General features: G+C 38.2%; 1 protein-coding gene across 3 annotated transcripts in view; it reads right to left on the bottom strand.

Moving 5' to 3' along the window:
- COL11A1 (collagen type XI alpha 1 chain) overlaps window positions 1-6,326 on the bottom strand; it is a 139,770-nt gene extending 133,444 nt beyond the window's left edge. For 2 of the 3 annotated variants that reach the window (XM_080602393.1, XM_080602390.1), the window contains exon 1: window positions 5,777-6,326. In XM_080602393.1, coding sequence (XP_080458519.1) covers window positions 5,777-5,891 — 115 coding nt within the window. In that variant the 5' untranslated portion in view covers window positions 5,892-6,326. The remainder of the gene's footprint in view (window positions 1-5,776) is intronic. The other variant, XM_080602391.1, reaches the window with a different exon arrangement.
- Between the last annotated feature and the right edge of the window lie 13,031 nt (window positions 6,327-19,357).

Genomic DNA, 19,357 nt, shown 5'->3' with positions numbered 1-19,357 from the left:
TTATCCAGACGCATACAGGAATGCTTTACATGGCCTATAATTGAGTGTTTCACCAACAGAGGGCTTGTGCAAAACTGCTCAGAACTTCTGCATCCACATCAGTTATTTGGAAATTTTTCATTCTCTTCATATACTGCAAAACCTTCCTACGCTGCAAGCATATTAAATACATATTAGCCTTTCAAAGAAAATAAAAACAGACTATGCATATGTGGGACTCATTTTTGATACTCACCAACTCATTATCTTCTCTCCTTTTAAAGACCAATCTATAATACTCCTACAATAAATAAATAAATACACCCCACATTAAGACTATTGGGAAACTTGCCTATATACCGTTAATGAGGTTAACCTGCAGGCTTACTTTAGCTGAAGTACTCAGCAAGAATTAAGAAATGTTCTTTCTGTTTTTTGATATTTTACACAACTCTAGAGTGTAAACTATATTTTGAGGCTGTTATTTCATTTTGCATGATACATTTTTCAATGCTTAAAACAAAACCTTCTTTGAGACCAGAAAGATTGTATCAGGAAGACTTCCGAATCACTTGTTCAGCAACATAAGCTATAATTGAGCACTGAAGACCTGATCCTGATTCCAAAAATTGTTTCATTTATTAGCTACAAAGGACTGAGCCAGTTTCTTTATCTGGTGTAGTCCTCTATTGATCCACCAATTTGCAATATTTTAATATCCATCTCAATACTTCTGTGGAGTTATTCCTACTTCACACAACAGCAGAACATACCAACAGTCCAAATGTCTAACTATGTTGAGGCCTCTGGTAAACATTCAAAAAGTTTGTTTTATAAAGATAGTGGAGACAGTATTCCCAACTGTGAAAATCAGCAAAACAAGTATTATATTGCCAGAGTATCCTGTTTCTATTACCATTTCAAATAAACAAAGTTACTTATTTGGAAATAATTCCAATAGACTTCAAAAATATCTCTTAACAAATATGAATTTTCAAATGTCAAACATATGGCCGTTGTCAGTTTGTGTTTACATTGCTATAAGCAATGAAATACATTTAGAAAAGCAAAACACAGCTAAGGGCAAGATTTACAAATGATGCCATTTAAAGTAGCCCTATTTAATTTCCTAGAGAAACAATTAAATGATTTTTATTAGCCATACAACTCAGAAATTATTCTCACTGATGTCAAAGGTTTTGACAGCAAAATGTTTTGTCTTCCTTTTGATAGCGAGACAAGAAAATCGGTCCCAATTCTATACCTTACCGACACCAGCAAGACTACTGCTTAACTACTTAAATAGACAGGAAAGTTGCAGAACTTCGAGTGTGTTTTTTTTCTTTTTTTTTTTTTCCTCTTCTTTTTCTACTAAGAATGCTTGATAACTTATCCTCATACAGGTGAGGAGAGAGAGTGAATAAAACTTAGGTTATGGTAACACTTTAACAAAGTGACCATGATTTGATTTATAACTGCAGTTAATTCATATTCAGTCTGCCAGTGTTGTTTTTCATAGCAGGATTAGAATCTTCATTTTTTAATCATATTTTACAATATACCTTTTGACTTGCTTTGTAGTAAACACTTCTCTTTCATAAGATTAGCTCCGCCAAATAACTTCTACTTCACATACTGTATGCATTAACACTTTGACATACAGTCAAGCCCCAGACCTAGAATTTACAAAGATTTTTACAACCCCTTATGTGTGATAATGTAGTAAAACAAAACAAAAAAGTACTGTCAGATTCTATTACTATTGTAATAACAGGGTCAGCAATTAATACTTACATTTACAATCTGTAAACTTGGTATTTAATACTGCGTGGTACAGTCATAAGCCCTTTCAACAGGCATGAGTGTTCACCTAATTCCTTTTAAGTGGCTGCTGTCTTATTGTGTCCATCCAGAGGGCAAATCTGTATCACTGCACAACACTTCATCCTTAGAAAGAGAGGCTTCATCCTTCACTTGAGATTTCACCCAAGCTCTGGGTGAAAAATTGAAATTTGAAAACAAATTTCCCCATATTAGCAACAAATATACAGAATAACAATAAATTAACCAATGCTGGGAGGATTTCTTCTGAAAAGAAAGAGAGCTCTACAGAGAAAAGCAACTTCTTAATCTTGCTGGCAGATGGAAACCCTACTGTTCACCACTGTACAAAACAAATCCAGGAGAGACATAATTGTTCCAGTATGTTTTAGGTATAACTTCAGTTCAGCGGTAGTGTCAGGGCTCTTTTATTATGCTGCAACCTTGTCGGAATTAAGGGCCTTATTTTGAGGAGGCCAAATAACTTCGGGCAAGACAACTGCAATACTGAATATAACGACTTCTTTACTACATTTTACAACTGCCACGGGTATTAACAACATTTTCATTTTTTTTTCAGCAATCATAAAACACCATAGCACCAGAAAATTTTACATCAAAAATTATTCTTTCTAGTGACATTCCAATAACAGGTGCTAGAGCTAGACATGCTTTCAAACCAAAAGCACTGAACATTTGAGTGTATACAATATGTACTTATATTCAGTTACATTTATTAGATATACACAAAACCGAGGTTGAGAAATACACAAGTTTTCTTTCTGCAGAGCTAGTAAAAAGACAGCTTCCTGCAGTCTGAATAGTTCTTTCTGGGATCCTTGTGAAGTCTCCTTCTAAATTAAATGCAAAGATTCATGCTCTAGAGAACTTACAACAAATACCACTCATTCTTCTGTCAGATGTCTGCTACTGAGGTTGAAATAACTATTTTACCTTCAAAATAATTTTTAAAGTTATATATTCTATATTATATATTCTATAGTAAAACAGATATATGCATGTAAGTCTCTCTTGCACTATACTGGGAAGACAGGACCATTTCACCTGCTGATCCCTGGGACTCAGAAAAACTTCAGCTAGGACCACGAGCTGAATCCAGTCAAATATCCCTTTGATTTTATCATTTTTGTGAGTATTTATTTGAGAAAGCCCTATATGCCCTCTGTTTTTGAAGGTTAATAGCATTTTATTTGACCAAAATTAACATGCAAAACTGTTTCACTGTAAAAGAACAATTAAAGTGTTTCACATTCTATTTCAACCTTAAATTGAACCGATCAGTTAAGAGCAAAAGTGCTTTATATCACTAACAGTTCTAAGAAGAGATCCATCCTTTTTTAGATAAAATATCTTTTTTCTTTTCTTTTCTTTTTTAATACAGGGTTAGAGTGATCAGATACATTAAACAGTTTTCATTCAATAAACAAATCCACATCTTCTCAGTGTAACTTACTAAGCAATTACAATTGAGTAATAATGTTGAGTCCACAAAGAAAGCTCTCCTTTTGCCATTACTGGTGGACCCAGGTCTGCATTCCTTCTGCACCTAGAACTCCCACCAGTTTCCAGGCTTGTCTGCGAAAGCACAAGGAACTTTTTGTATTTCCTAAGATGGCTGTAAAAAGTATCTCTGGTATACTAGAAACCAACATGCTTGTCACTTACACAGAAGGTCCCGAGTATATACACTGTATATATAGCTTCACAGATTCATTTTCAGGAAGAATTCTTAAAACTTCTTGCACTCAGAGTAAGAGCTGGATTTCTAGTTGCTTAAAAAGCTTATAAATAATAAAAAGTCTGATTTTTCATTTCTTGCCCATGAAAATTAAATCAGTATCACAATAGTGCATTGACGCCAGGCCCTTACAAAAAATTTATAGCGTTGAAGCCACACCATTTTGACTAAATGAGTTTATTCATTCCAAATACATTACCAGCAGATTTAGTATTAAAGGTGAGGAAGGGGAAGGGAAATCAAAGGATGTCTTTTAAAATACTGAATGCTGTTTACTTTTGCCAAGTCATAAAGCAAAAATATTTTCTAAAAAGAGCTGCTTAAGAGTTGGTGGGCACTAAGCTGACCAAATATGAGTCACCAGCTTTCCCATTCAGTTCCTTCTAATTTCTGTAACTTTTCCTGTCAAAACAACAAATAACTCAAACAGACCTTCACACCCCCTTTCTTGGTACTGTGACGGACACCTCATACTTCTCTTTCTTTTCTGTGTTAAATAAAGCAACTTGAAAAAAGGACAAGAATTTTAGGAATCTTTTGAGGTTTCTCTAAATGGAATAGATTCTGTTGTCTTGAAAAGAAGTCACCGCTGCAGGATCCACACTTATATGAACACGCAGTGAAATTTTCTCTACATTTCTTTACAAATGGATATCTTTATGAAAAGACAGTTGAAGAATATAGGATCCAATTTAACAGAATTTATAAGGGCAAAGATTCGTATTTTACCCTGGTCAACCCTTGCAGCATTTTCATTTGGTCATATTGTTTGCCCACTGCAGTACGCTATTTTATTATTTCTCAGTATTTTCCCTCACCTACTTTCAAACGTTAGTCATTACATCCTATTTTATCTTTGAACTACTGTAAATAAGATTAGAATACATAAAAGATGATTCAGAAATATCTCCCTTGTACTCCATTAGGGAAATTAGGTCAAATTCTACTCTGTAGTCAGTGGAAATACTCTGACTTCAGTAACAGAGCATGCCCTAAACACACAGCTCCCTAATCAAATGAACTTTTAGAGAATACAGTATTCCATGTACCAAATTCTCTTCAGTATGCTTCTACAAATGTGAAAAGACTGTAGTATTACTCCTGAAATATCCTTTATAAAGGACGCTAGAAGAAAAGGTTTTTAATAGGGCTTTTTCATTTTTAATTAAGTTACCAAACAGCTAAAAACTACTTACTGTGCCAAATGTTGCTGAAAATATTTCACAGAGTACCTGCTAACTTTTCTTTTTTCCCTGGACTGCTTGGGTTTAGATTTTTATTCAACTTTACACAATATGTTGGACACCAATGAAAAGATAATCTACATAAATCTTGCTTACTAAAGAAAATTCTAGTGCAGTCGCATGAAAAGTAGCATAATACTCTACCATGTCTTTGTGTACAGATTTCTTTCTTGAATAGATTTAGTTTTGACGTAGCAACGAGGAGTCGGAGCTTTCAAGCTCGGCGAAGCTAACTCACCCTCAGCGCAACTCCACCGGGGTCCGTGGAGCTGCCGCGAGGCTGAACCGTGACCCCGGCCGGTCCCTGTCAGCGGCTGGGGCCAGCAGGGGGCAGAAGCCCTGACTGATCTGACACCGCCAAGGTTGTCCCCAGGTATAATGGGCTTGAATGGAAACCCTCATCGCCTGACTGCGCTCCCCCTGCGGCGCCCGTTGATTCAGAAAGCAGAGGTTCGGACGAAGAAATACCTCGTTAAGATAATAAACGCGCAAAAATTCAACCTTTCTTGGCGGCGGTGAGTTAACCCCCTTCGTGAATGTCAGACACGCCGAAAAATAAAAGCCTCAGCCCCGGCCCTCAGCCTCACACCCAGCCACACCAGAGCGGCCCCGAGCAGGTCTGCTCCTCCCGTCTCGCCCCCGAAACCCTTTACAAAGGAAAAAGAAGTGAGGGGAGAATGAGGAAGACCCGAGCAGGGAGCCTCCACGCCCGGCTCTCCCTTTCCTCACCCCTCAGTGAAGGCAGTTACTTGTCGCCGCTCTGCAGCCGCTTGGAGAACTTCAGCGGCACAAGGACTCTGGGTTCAATAAGACTGAAAACCGTAGTCACGCTCTGCAGCACTGACGGGAGATCACCGCATCCAAGTATTTCTTTCACTCCCCGTCCTGCCGGCACATCCCGGCCCGCAGCAGCGCTCGGGGCCGTGCCCCCCGCCCTGCCCGGGCACCCCGGCGGCTTCCGGCCCTTCCTTACCTCCTCTGACCTCTGCAGCCCCGAGGAGGGCGGCGAAGGCGACGAGCACGGTCACCGCCGCGTCCCAGGGCCGCCTTTTCGTTTTCCATCGCGTGGACCATCTCTGCACCTCCATGCTGGGCGCCCGCAAGCGTGAGTTCAACCCGAGCGCCTTCGGTTCACACCAGCTCCGTGCTACCCCAGTATTCCCGGAGCGGACGTCTCCTATAGAGCCATGCGCGACGCACCACCAGGGATTCCCTCTCTCTCTGTCTCTGCCCCTCTCTCTCTGTCTCGCAGGCCGCTCCGCCCCGTCCTCCCCGACAGCCCTGCCTTCAGACTGACGGGAGGCGAGGGGCTTTAATCAAAACGCGGAGAGCGCCGCATCCCCCTAAAGGCAGCATCCCAGCGGAGGGCTGGGCGAGCGGCTGGCGGGGCCACCCCCGCGGCACGACTGACAGCCCGCCCGCCGGCCGCAGCCCAATCGCGGCGCTGCCACGGCCACCCGCAGAACCGCCCCGCCGCCGCCACACGGCCCGCTCCGCGGAGAGCGGCCCTCGCGGAGCCTGAGGCCGGGGGATGCCGCCAGGGCGTCCCGGCCCGGGCCCAAGCACCGTCGCCCCCTCAGCGCCCCCGCCCCGGGCATGCGCAGAGCCGACGGGGGGCGACGCCGCGGGCATGAGGAGAGGGGCAGGCGGCGGGGGAGAACGGCCCCGGGGGGGAGAAAGCGGGCGGGGAGCCGGGGTGGGGGCGCCTGGGGTGCCCTAAATGGGAGACCTGTGGTCGCGTTTCGGTAGAAGTGCATCTCAAAACTGTAAAATTGGCCTTCCTTGAGGTCTTTCTACTCTACAGTAGAAAACGGTAGTGGTTACTCCTTACAGTAACTAATAAACAGATGGTTTAACCACAAAGTGTTACTGCTATACGTTAAATTAAACATCAGAAGTGTATCACCGTTTCCTACAGTATCTGTTGTTTTACTGTGCTGTAATCATATACCTAGCTCTTTCTGTCCTTGATTTTCTAACAGTTGGCATTGTCATTAGGTTTACAAATGAGGAGACCAAGGTGTGAGGCATGGTTACACCCAAGCTCCCTTCAATGTTAATTGGGTGTAGCTCTGTGAAGAGATACACCAGCTTGTAGCACTTAATGTAGTTAGCCACAGTGCAGCGGCAAAGCATCAAAATACCACATCTACACCACTTGTAGGAAACTTACTCCTTCAGAATTAGTCCAACAGTCATCTGCCTTAAACCCTAACCACATACAACTCCCCAAAAGTCAGGAATTAATAACTGTACTAATAGTACAAACAGTACTATGAACTGTTACCCTACCTGTGTTGTCCTCAGTGGTTTACTAGATGCTTCCTAAAACACAAAAAGTTAATTCCTTTGATGCCTTCTTCTCCATCGTTACAATGTCAGCAGGTAGTCCAAAAGGCAGTTTATTCTTTTCACTTAGTACTTTGTTACTGAAAAATCTCATATGCTGTAAAGTTTCAAGTTTCCTCTTGATGTTTATAAATCAGACATCCTTCTGTCACCAGCCTTCTTGCCACATCCAGTCTCATCACGTGTTGCCTGTGACACTTCTTTTTTGAGCCTTGCTATTAGCCTACAATGGCTATGTGGTCCTGCGTCAGTCCCAAGCGGAACAACTCAGACAAAATGCTGATCATTTAGCGTTCCAGATTAAAACTTTAGATCTAGAAGGAAAATGTATTAATCTAGGTGAGGTAGAATGCTTACATTAACGTACAATTCTGCAGAATTCTGTATTAATTCTACACTAATTCAAGTACCAGAACCACATTTTCTAGTGCTAGTTCAGTTGTTTCTGCATGCCACCATATCAAACCACATAGATTTTTAATAAATTACTATCACATTCAGCGGATGCAAGACAGAAGTTACATGCGGTTTAGGTGCTTGAAGATCCTCATCTTGTGGCACATCAAATTCAGTATTTAAGGACTACTGATTTTCATTTAACTGTTGGGTTTTTTTGTTTGTTTATTTTTAGGTATTGTTTGTAATCTTTTTAATTGCCACAAAGGTGTCCCAGAGTGAAGTAATTACAGTCTAGGTGGAATAAAAATATATCAAAGAGTAGGTATGTTTCAAAGTGTAGATAAACATTATGAGAGCCATAACATTATTCTTAAAGATTTTTGGTAGAAAATTTAAGCCCTTAAATGTAATTTCAGGAGAAATGTGTTCTTTCTTGAATCTGAAAGAGATTAAAACATGAAAATGTTTTCAAAGAAAAACTGAAGAGAATAATGCTGTTTTTCAGATCAACTGTGATCCATAGTGGTTTGTTTTTTTCATTAGCTTTCTTGTTCCCCATTACTCTTCAAGACAGTATTAGTGAAAAGAAAGACTAAGCACTGTGGCATTCATTATGTTCTGTCCCTGACACATCAGTGTTGGCAGATTAGTCCATGTTTAAATATTAGGAATTGCTCTCTTGTATGTACACAGATGGGTCATTGTTGTATTTTGGGGCAGAGAGGGGGAGGGGTTAGAAACTATGGAGAAGGAAATGTTTCCTTGGCCCAGTATAGCTTGCAAGAAACTCAGGGGGCAGCACTTTCACCTTCCTCAGACTAAATGCACCATGATGAAATATAACTGTGTGATGTTCTTTTGCTGTCTTGTAATCGTGTGTTTTTCCTAGCACATTTCTTGACATCAGCAAAAGTAGAGACATCTCTCAGTATATGAAGGGGTCATTTACTGGGAATAACTAATGCACTGGAAAGAACAGGATGCTTTTCTTGTTGCTTTCCATGTGTTTCAGGGACACTGACGTGGCTTAAAGTACTGTGTTTCTAGCTTCACACAGATGTTGACACCTTCTCAAACTTGAACTTTCTCTAATTATGTTCACTGCACACAAATGAATTTTGCAAAATAATTGCCTGTCAAAAAGGTCACCACTCACTGCATTCTCCCTGACTTCAGTTCTTTTGATTTGGGTAGATGAATGTTTCATCCTTGCCTGATTTCTGATGCAGATTTATGTTTTCTAGGAGTTTTCTGTTGAGTGATAGTACTGGGGGAAAAAAGTGAATTACACAGCTTCAGTGAAGTGGACCCCTGTAGAAAGATCTCTCTCTCTTTTTAGAGGAGAGTAGAGGAATGAGAATAGGAGATTAGTAGAATAACCTCTGCTAGGTGAAATATTAACAGGCTTCTTTCTGTCATTTTTCAAGGGAGAGAAATATATGAATGCATGCATACAGACAGAATAAACAACAGCATTTCTTTTCATGATTCTATCTTCAAGAAGTGTAATAGACCATTTACTATTGCCAGTAATAACTTACAGCTTCACTGGACTGCCCCACTTCCATTGCCTAAGGTTTTGAAGGACAAACTCAAGGCTTTCTCTGTTCCTCACCCAACTCTTTGGGCTACAGAATGGCTCAGTGTCCATTGGTTCTTTCATTCAGATGCCCAAGAGCAAGGGAGGACCGATGATATTAAAATAAATGATAAAAAATAGCATTGTTCACTACACATTACCTCAGGTACCCAAAGTCTATAGCAACATTAGCATTACTATTTTTTTTTTCTAATTAGAATGCAAAGAAGCCTTTTCAGTTAACACAGGCAAAGCTGGCCTGGCTGGATATAGCAGCATTGCATGCTGTGCATTGTTAACATATTCTGATTGGATTTTATACCCTTACACAGCTCCAAAAGTAGGAGAATGATGTGTCTAAAAGTTGGATGCATATTTGTTGCTGTATGTGTATTGACGATAGAATTTGTACAGTTTCTGGTAAAAAAAAAAATCTTAGATTTTTAACTGAATGTGTACTAATTGGAGTTGCCACCGGAAACACCAACATGAGAGATTAAAACCTGTTGGCTCATGTAAGAAATAAAGCTAGTGTTTAGGTTAGCGTTAGGAATTAAAGGCTCAAATGACATGAGAACAGTTTGAAACAAAGGCTCTCCTAATGTGAGAAGGGGACTGTCATTGACAGGAGCCTAAACATTCACCTCTATTTTGCTGCAGGGCTTTATCCCCTTTTTAATATGGTTAATGTTGAGAATTTAAAAATTTAACCTATAAAAACTGCATTCTGTTCCTCAGCATCATGAAGAAAAGAATAAGTCTGGATAAAAGCAAGACAATAACTTACACTATAGGGAAGATGCCTTGTAGATAAATAAATATAATCCTTCTTCCAGAAATTCTGTCAGAAACAAGGGATACTTTTTGTATTTAAGGAAGTTTTCTATTATAATGTAGGCTCAAGTCCTCACCTAGAAAGCCAGGAAAATTAAACTGATCTACTGGAAACTGCTTCTCCTCTAGTAGCTGCTGTCTCTTTGCTCCCAGTAGGCATCACTGCTTTCCCATTGTCTGTTCCTATGTCCTCCTCCCTTTCTGATTCTTGCTTCACTTTCTGCTCCCCTCTAGAGTTCTCTGGGAGGGAAGACAAAGGCATGTGAGGCTTTTCTTCAGTTTTAGGACTCAGCTGCCAGGTTTCATAAAGTTAGGCTTAGGATAGGGTTAAGCCAGGGTTTGGAATACAAAGTGTCAAGGTATTAATTTATTGTGAGGTTCTGCAGTTCTCCAGAGATAAAATGATGACTGAACGTAAAGTTTTATTTTACTTTTTTTTCCTGTATTGATTAGTTTCTAGCTATTAATTAAGTTATGAAAGACAGAAATCCCTACCGGACCCTCCATGCTTCTTACTGCCAACCATCCCCACTCCCTTCCTCACTTAGGCGTTTAGGGTTAGGATTAAGGAACCTAAAGTGTCATCAACCCTGATTGGTAGTGGATTGTGCTGAAACTCAGACCTAAGAACAGATAGAATCCAAAACCTATGTTTTGCTGTCAGGATTGATACCCTGGTAATAAATAATGTTAAAATAGGAGAGAGTTTGGAAACAAAAGCACCAAGAACTGTAATGTGGACCTTACAGTCCCTGAAGAAGCTTAAAGAGACTTGAGTCAGAAAAGCCATTGCTCCTTACAGTTCTATAGTACAGTGATTAACACAGGTCTCTAAGTAATTTATATATGAGAGGTTTATATATGGGGTTTGGTCAAGGTTTTGGAAATTCTATTTTTTTTTTTAATTTCAGATTTTGCAGATTGTACAAAGATTGCTGGGTTTGATAGAAACCAATACCTGATGATGTCTCTCCTTGTAGGCATTCATATTAATATTAGCAATACGAAAAGAGCAAAGATTTGGCATAGGGTTAGGGCTGAGGAGTTTGAAGTCTTAAGAACTTAAGATTGTTCCTGGACCCTGTTGAACCTTGGAGATAGTAATTGTGTTAATCTGGATAGAAACCTGTGCTTTGAGCTGCATCAGTCCAATGGAACTAGTATACTATATGTTTAAGAGGTAGGTATGACAGAGTTAGGGTGAATTTTTTAGCAAAGAACTCTGACCTTTCTGAAATTCCCCCCAAATTTAAGAGTATGACCAGTGTTAGTGGAAGCCACTAACTAATACTGTTTTTAACTATGGGGGTTGCTCCCTTATGTGCTAGTTAATAGAACTTACAGTTAGTGTTCAAGTAATTGTGTTACAGTTTGAGAATTGTAACTGTCCTAAATCTTGAGTAATGCTCAACTGTGCCAGGCAGCCAGAGATGAGTATCAGGGAGGTATTAATAGAATCTGATGTACTGTTTTACAATATCCTGTAGAAATTGGTGTCTCTCTTAAAAAGAAAACTACTACTAGAAATGAGTTTAATGCTGACACTCGCATCCTGAATTGCCACAGTTTTCACTTACATTTGGAACCTGTGGGAAACAAGGAGATAAGAAAGAAGAAATAATTGACAGAAGCCACTGCCTTATACCAGTCATCAGAAACCAATGCCTTAGTCTCCTGTAGGCTAAGAATAAGTCTGGTGTTAGGCAGAGGGTTTAGGTCTTAGCAAAATAAAGCATCAAGAGGTAAATTCATTTCTCATAAATGTATAAATCTTGGCAGCAAGCTTTCTGCTAGTGTAGTTAGCAGCCAAAGCCTTTCGTCGTTTTCTTCCTCCAGAGAAAATAATATTTCTACACCAGATGTAGAAATAAGCTTAGGGTCTATATTCTGTTTTACAGTTGGAATTCATTCTCTAGGACTGAACAAGGCTTTTGTTACACTTGAGGTTAGTTGTTTTAATATAGTGTGTCTGCATCCCTGAGTAATGTTCTATTATTCTACAGGGTCCCTTGCAGATAAGCATAAAAACAGTATAAATGAAAGGTAGAGACTGAATTTATCTTATATTACCTCAGTAAGTACATATGTATAAATTACAAATTAGTGTTGGACTCTGTAAAGCCTACAGAGGTGAGAATTGGGCAGATACTTCTAGAAGCCTTATACTGTCTATTCCTGTGTCAGTCTCCATAGGGATACTTGCCCTAGGAGAGTGGTGTTAGTATTTGAAAGAGATTAAAGGTAGGTCTTTGGAAATGGACAAGCAAGTACAAAGGGCACACCTTATGGTACACCTACAGTGTTCCCAGAAATAAGAATTAATAAGATTCAGTTTATATGAATAGAATCCAATGGCTTTTTGTCTAATAATTGATCCTATATTAATAATCCCAGAATCACAGCCTGCGTACCTCTGGAGCAAACCCTGCATGTACTGCTGTCAAGAAAATAAAACAGAATATAGAATATATAATGCAAGAGTTAGGGATGGACTACAGGAATTAGAGTTAGGATTAATGTTTGGGAATCTCTATTTATACAATTTAGTAAATAAAATGGGCCAGGGACTCTTCTGTGGCCCTGATGTGGCTGGTCTTCTGGATAGGGTTGAGATTAGATTTACTATCTAGAATTCAGTTTATTGCTAGTCTCTGGTAGGTTCTTAGGGGTAGGACAGAGACCAGTGATGCTACAGAAGCCATTTGTCCTCTTTTAGTAATGATTTACAGTCTTCCAGATTATGATTTGGGAAGTGTTGAGGCCCCCATTCATTGTAAGTTTATACAGATTTGAAGAGTTAGGAAGATTACTGATTGGATCTAGACATATCAAGTGGACTGGTACCATCAAGAGCCAATATCTTATTTTCAGTTTACTATCTTTTTCATCTGCTAAACTTAGATATGGTTGTCATTAAAGCTAAATACCAAAAAAAAAAAAAAAAAAAAAAGAATTCAGGAGACTGGGTTATTGCAGGGGAATATGAAGCATGAAGCAGCTTGTTGCCGTTGGTGTCCCATGCCTTTTTTTTTCCAGGACTGTATCTGTATTTAGCTACCTGGGTATACTGAAGGTAGGGATAAGACTGTCTTTAAGATTAGGGTAGAAAAATAATATCTTCAAGACCTACTTATGAAAGCTTGTGGGAATAGGAAGTTTGATGGCATCATCCTGAGCTTATTTTCTTTTCGATAACCACATGTATGTATATAAAATTAGGGGTTAGTGGTGCAGTTTAGACATATTGTTTGGAAAATCAAATGTTGAGCATGCTGGATAACTGTTGGGTTCTGCACAGCCCATTTTTATAAGAAAGCTCTGATGTTTTCATGGGTCATAATCTTAGTTCAGATATTGTATAAGTGTTGCCAAAGATATGACACCTAAAGTTATAAATCAGGACAGTCTATACAGCAGTGAAAGTAAGGTTTAGAATTGGGGTTATGTTTAGTGCTTAAGGCAATAAAAATTCAAATGTCTTGCTGTTTCCAGACTGCATGGCATGCTACTGTTAACGAGGGTGCGTCATCTTTCGTTTTGCTGTAAGTGCTGGTTACCTAGCTATGCGTTAAAGTTGGGCTTGAGAATTTGCTCTGAGACCCTGAATTATCAGTTGATTTTGACTGATCTTCCTGATTCATGACTGATCTTCCTGCACCTTTCTTGGTAGAGATAAAATATTGCTGAAATACCATTTTACAGCATATAAACAGTACATTACTATCCTGTATAGCAAACAGCAAGAAGTGTCAAATATCATGCAGTATTGCTAACCCAGCTTGGCAATTTGGATAAAGTTTTGGGGGGTTATTTAAGCCAAACTCCCTTCCCTTTTAAGGCTCCCCTACTGATACTATAGCACAGCACAGTATGATTGATATAGCAGCCCACCATTCCTTTTTTTTTTTTTTAATCCACACGGATTTCTTCTGGGTATCTATGCAGGTCACAACCTTTTGTAATCATAATTATGCTTCATTCAAGAGAAAAAAAAATTTCTTCAGTAAGTGTAATGTGTAACATGTCTTCTAAAACATGACTTATTAAGGATGCCAGAATTTTCCTTGTTCAAGACAACTGCAAATGCAACTTCCAGATTTGATATTGGGATTATCTTCTCAGTTTCTGTGGAGTTTTTATATACACACCAGTAATGGCCCCTGTCTACATTTTGACTACTGTTTCTAAATTTGTGCAACACCCCATTGAAACTTACCTTTAATTGCAAGTCTTTTGTGGTTTTGCAACACACTTGCCTCAAATATTTGTCTTTAATTGTTAAAATCTAAATGGTCCTTTCTTTCTTTTGTTTTTACTATTTATCTAAGACTTGATTTTGATGCAGACCAGTTGAAACAGATACATGGACTGAGGGAACTAATAGGACTGTTTGGAGAAGCTCAGTTACTTGGTTTGTCAACTGTGTATCTGACTATCAGACAAAGTCTTACTGATCAGTTTTGCTTTGATCAGTTTTGTTCTTGAAGCAGTGGGCCAGCATCTACATACCACATTCCATTTTTAATTATGACTTGTAGCAAATTAAGAACACAGATGTTTACGTATAAAAGGCCTCTTACAGGCCCTATTCTACATTGTTCTGTGGCACTGTTTTGTTTTGGGGGAGTACTGGCAGCCTATCTAATACACAAGGAGGCAGTGCAGGCACAGACTAATGGGCTACATGTGTCACACACTTGTAGCACGTTTATTAGTTTCAGGCACTGCTATTGCCCTCACAGTCCCTTTGAACTGGGGGGAATTAAAGACAGTGAGAGGACTAAGAAGGTGGATAGCTAAGAGCAAACTGAATTATGTCTGTCCTGACAGTCCTGTACTTCCACTTCCGATGCATAGACATCTCTCAGCTGACTCACTTATTGAAGTACTTTGAAGTAGAATAAAAGTTCTATAAGAAAGAGCACTGAGAACACAAAGATAACATTTCAGGGAGGCCTTCTGCCTTAGGCCTTCTGCCTTCTGCCCTGTCTCATGCCTGCCCTTTCATTTACCCAAGTTCTAGAAGATCAGGATGATAAACTCAATTTGCATATAAGTAAATAAAAATAAAAAATACAGTAGTACATTATTGTTCAATAAATATTTAAGTGCCATTATATTAAACTCATTTTCCTCCAAAATAATGTGTCCTGTGAAAGGACTTGCTGGGATTGCATTGACAACTGTTTTGGAATATGAGAGTGCTGCCAGACTTTCTCATTATTGACCTTGGTTTGTAAAAAAAGATTTAAAATGGCCATTTTAATAGCACTAGCTGATGATAACTGAATCACATGCATTATCATGCCATGTAATTACTCTTCGTTAAAGACGTAATTCTATCTCACAGAAAAAAATAGAAATCCCTTTGACAAAAGTAGTTGAGTTATGTGTAGTTGCATTAAAATTAGGATATGACAAAGCTTTTAATTTGATTTGGTGCCTTTTAATTCTTTAAGACTTGAAAACTCTGTTTAGGGCTGTCCAGGCCATTTTGAAATGTGAGGCAGCCTTCAGTGCATAAGCCCAAACAAAATCTTTGGGACTAGTCCCAGGAGGCCAGTTGGCTGTGCATGTTAACAGCAGTTCCCAGAAGGCATCAAGTAGTTCATGTGACAGGGAATAATGAAACAAGGATTGCACTAAAACTGCCAAATTGCTTTGAGCTTCCTGTTCATGGGCATGGATTTCTGCAGAGCACATAATTCTTCTCTTAAAGGCAGTGTATTGACATTTTGTTTGTGCATTTCTATGGATGTTGAAAAGGCAAATCTCTTGGAAATATTATTTTAATCCACCATAAATAAGTAGTTTTTCTCATTAATAAATAAGCAGTTTTCAGAAGACACCCCTTTCTTACATTGCTTAATGTAATTAAATGTGAATACTTGCTTCTGAAGTTAGGATAACCAGAGAATATAGCTGCTCTGTGAAAATCACAAAAGGGTAAGTAAATACAGGACCAGCAGAACATCTGTATGTACATTGTCCTATTTGATGATATCTTGAAATTTTGACTCACATTTTTTCTGCATAATGTTTGTTATAGTCAATGATCGATAAGTTGATTGCTACTTCATTCAGTCTTAAGGGTATTAATTTCCCCTTAACACTTTACAAACACATCAAACAAGTGCTCACATACTTTGTTAAGCCTGCTGCAGTCTGTAATAATCTCAAGAGCCCATATTTTGAATTTTTTTTCCCCAGAAAGTGATTATTTTTCTAGACAATAGCATGAAAATTATTAACTTTATCAGGAAAACATCAAGTTTTTCTTTCAATACATATCTTCAAAGCAGCAGTGGGTGTCCAGGCCCTGCTGTCTGCCAGGCACGTTGCCCAAACTATAAAATAATTAGATTCGTTTGTAGCTACTCTGGACTGAAACAAAAAGTAATGAGGTCTACTAGCATGGTTGTAGCTGAGGAAGATGAAAACAGCACACTGGAAAAACATATATTCTTAGAAACAAAATGTAAAACTGTAGGTTAAAATCTAGCTTAATTTATTGTTATTAATTTCATGAGATGTTATAAAATATGCAATAAAAAGATAGGGGTATGAATGTTCACATTTGGATTCTCAGTTAAAGGAATACAAATTCATTACATTGCTTTTTTTCCACTACTGTATTGTTTTATGTGATTCTGACACTTGAGATTAAAGTACTAGGCTACTGATTCCTAAATTATCATAGTAATTAATACATTCTATTAGATAATATCTGCACTAGATGCTAGAGAGTTCAGAGTGAAATAATTTGAATATTTAATTTGTTCTGGTAATTTTCACATAGCTTATGAGAATGTAAATATTTTGCTCATTTATATACTAAATGTTCAATAGGTATAATGAAAAAAATTATAAATCTCTATATAGTTCCTTAAGATTAGGTTGTTAATGTTTAAAAGCTAAACATAAATCAGAAAAGAAAAAAAAAATCTGAACATTCCAAAGCATAGTACTGTCAGATGACTATAAAACAAGTTGCAAAATTTCTAAAATACAGTCAACAAAATAACGAGGGCTGAAATGTACCTATTTATTTGTACCACTGTCAGACATCAAAATCAGAGATCACTGCTCTGTACCAGGTGCAGTATTAACATAGGTTCCGAATATCCAGAGAAATCCAGGTTCAGATATGCTTTTGGCATCTACAGGGTATGTCTACAGATTCTGAAGTGTAAGAGTCAATGTTTATTTTGCCTTATGTTAAGGATTAATCTGCTAAATCCAGTTTGATTCCAACTGATGACTCTAGCAATTTTCCAGAATATCTTACATCGTTTAGTCTTCTAATTCTCTACCAGATTATAATCAGATTTGAGAGTGAAATTGAGAAATGGAGAGAAAATTTATGTACTTGACTCCAAATATTGATTATTTGGCTGTCTTGCTAAGTAGCCAATAATTGCTTTGACTCCTTCAGTTCTCCTAAAGTTAGACTTTAAGGATCATCATATTTGCAGACACTGGTATTTTGAACATTGGTCTGTACTATGCCAAGAGGATTTTATATGTCTGTTTTTATTTTCAGATATATAAAAAGCTCAAAATTCATTCCAGATGATGTATAGCAAACTTGTCTGTTACTTTCCTGTAGGTAAGAACATCCAACCTGTCTTCACCATAAATACTCTTTCTATCCTTTATTTATTCCCACATCTGCAAGCCAGCTATGGCTCTGATCCTTCTAGTATTTGGGTAGGTGCTGAATATTTAAGTGTGTAAGTATATCCATCTACTTTATTGGGGTGTATATAGGTCTCTTTATCTCCCCCAGGGCTAGGTCCAACTACTGCAAGGTAGCTAGACATTTTTAAAATCACTGCATGTAAGCTTTTTTTTTTATGGAAAGTAGAATCTCTATATATGTGTTGGGTATCTATAAGACACCTAAGACACAGGTAAAACAGAATCCTGTTACTATTATTTTGAATTGGAGGAGAGTTGAATGAAAAAAAAAAAATTAAAAAAAAAAAAAGGATGATTAGTTGCCTTTAGAAAATCTTCCATTTGACCCCAAATTATTCTGGTACTAAAAATCTTGAAACACCTACAGGAAGGTATGAGCAAGAAAGGCTTATTTGCAGAGCTGTGTTTGGGAGAGAAGAACTGCTAAATAAAAATGAACATTCAGTCTCCACCACTCAGCAATGCCTACACTGCTAAGACCCAGGGAAAGAAATTGATGAAATATTGATGCTAAAATCTAGTAGAACAATCTCAGGTAGTATCTTCACTTCAGTCCTTCAGTTTTAACTTTTTGAATAACTTAAATTCCCACAAACCCACAGCAAATTGCACTTAATTGAATATGTTCTAATAGGATCAGAATTACCTACATTTTATGATATTGAGACAAATTTCTTCAAGAATACAAGACAGTATAAATATTGACTTTATTGGACTCATGACAGATTATTAGAGTTCTGAATTTGGCCTGTTTGCCTTTGGAGCCTAAAGTGAATGTTTTTTGAATGACAGTGTAACAAGAAAGATGCATTTTGACAGGAATGAGAATAATGAACAGGCAGCTGGAAATACCTAGGCATGTTATGCTTCTTGGCAGGCTTCACAAGCAGAGCTGCTGACTTGGGAGTTGCCTGTGGGTCTGTCACTTTGTTCGTCTCTATTGGGGTTGATTTTTCAGAACTACTTTGTCTGCAAGGCATCATTTCCCCTATGGCTTACCTTTGCCTGTAAGGAATTTAAATGTTATCTGTTTTGAATATGTTTTAAATTCCAAAAAAAAAAAAACCTCTGAAGCTGTTTCTTTATTACAAAAAGTAATGGGAAAGAGATGGTGGCTTGACATCCCACTATTTGTTTAGAAACATCATTTGTGACAGCATATCTTTATGATATGTTTCTGTAACTCACTGGAATTACTGGTTTTTGAGAAAAAAATAATATAGAAAACCCATGAAATTACTCTACAAAATGAAGCTGCTACTTTAGTTAGTATTAGTTACCCTTAAACTGTTAGTCACACTGTGAACTCTTATCTAATACTACACTGAGAAAAAGGAAATGTTACACGAACAATGTGTTAAAAATTGTGGTGATTGAGAGCAATACTACGCTGTCACAGCAGATATTCATAAAATTTCAAACACCTAGACTGATCAGACAATAAAAAATGGAATGAAAGAACGCACAGTTTGATTTCAAACATGTCAAGCTAGTACAGTCTGCTAACTTTGAAACCTGACCACAAGTTTGTGTTGCCCACTTTTTCTGTTTAATTTCCAGCTGTGGGAGCCACAGGAATGGGCTGCAGGCATGGGAATGCTGCTGTCTGTTCAACAGGGAGTCTCCCTGTTCCTGACTTCCCCTCCCCAAAGGCAAAAAGGACTGGCCAGTAAAACAGTCACTTCTTTCTGT

This window comes from Anser brachyrhynchus (assembly GCF_964034855.1).
Source record: "Anser brachyrhynchus genome assembly, chromosome: 8".
NCBI lineage: Eukaryota > Metazoa > Chordata > Aves > Anseriformes > Anatidae > Anser > Anser brachyrhynchus.
This window is presented reverse-complemented; position numbering and strand designations above follow the sequence as displayed.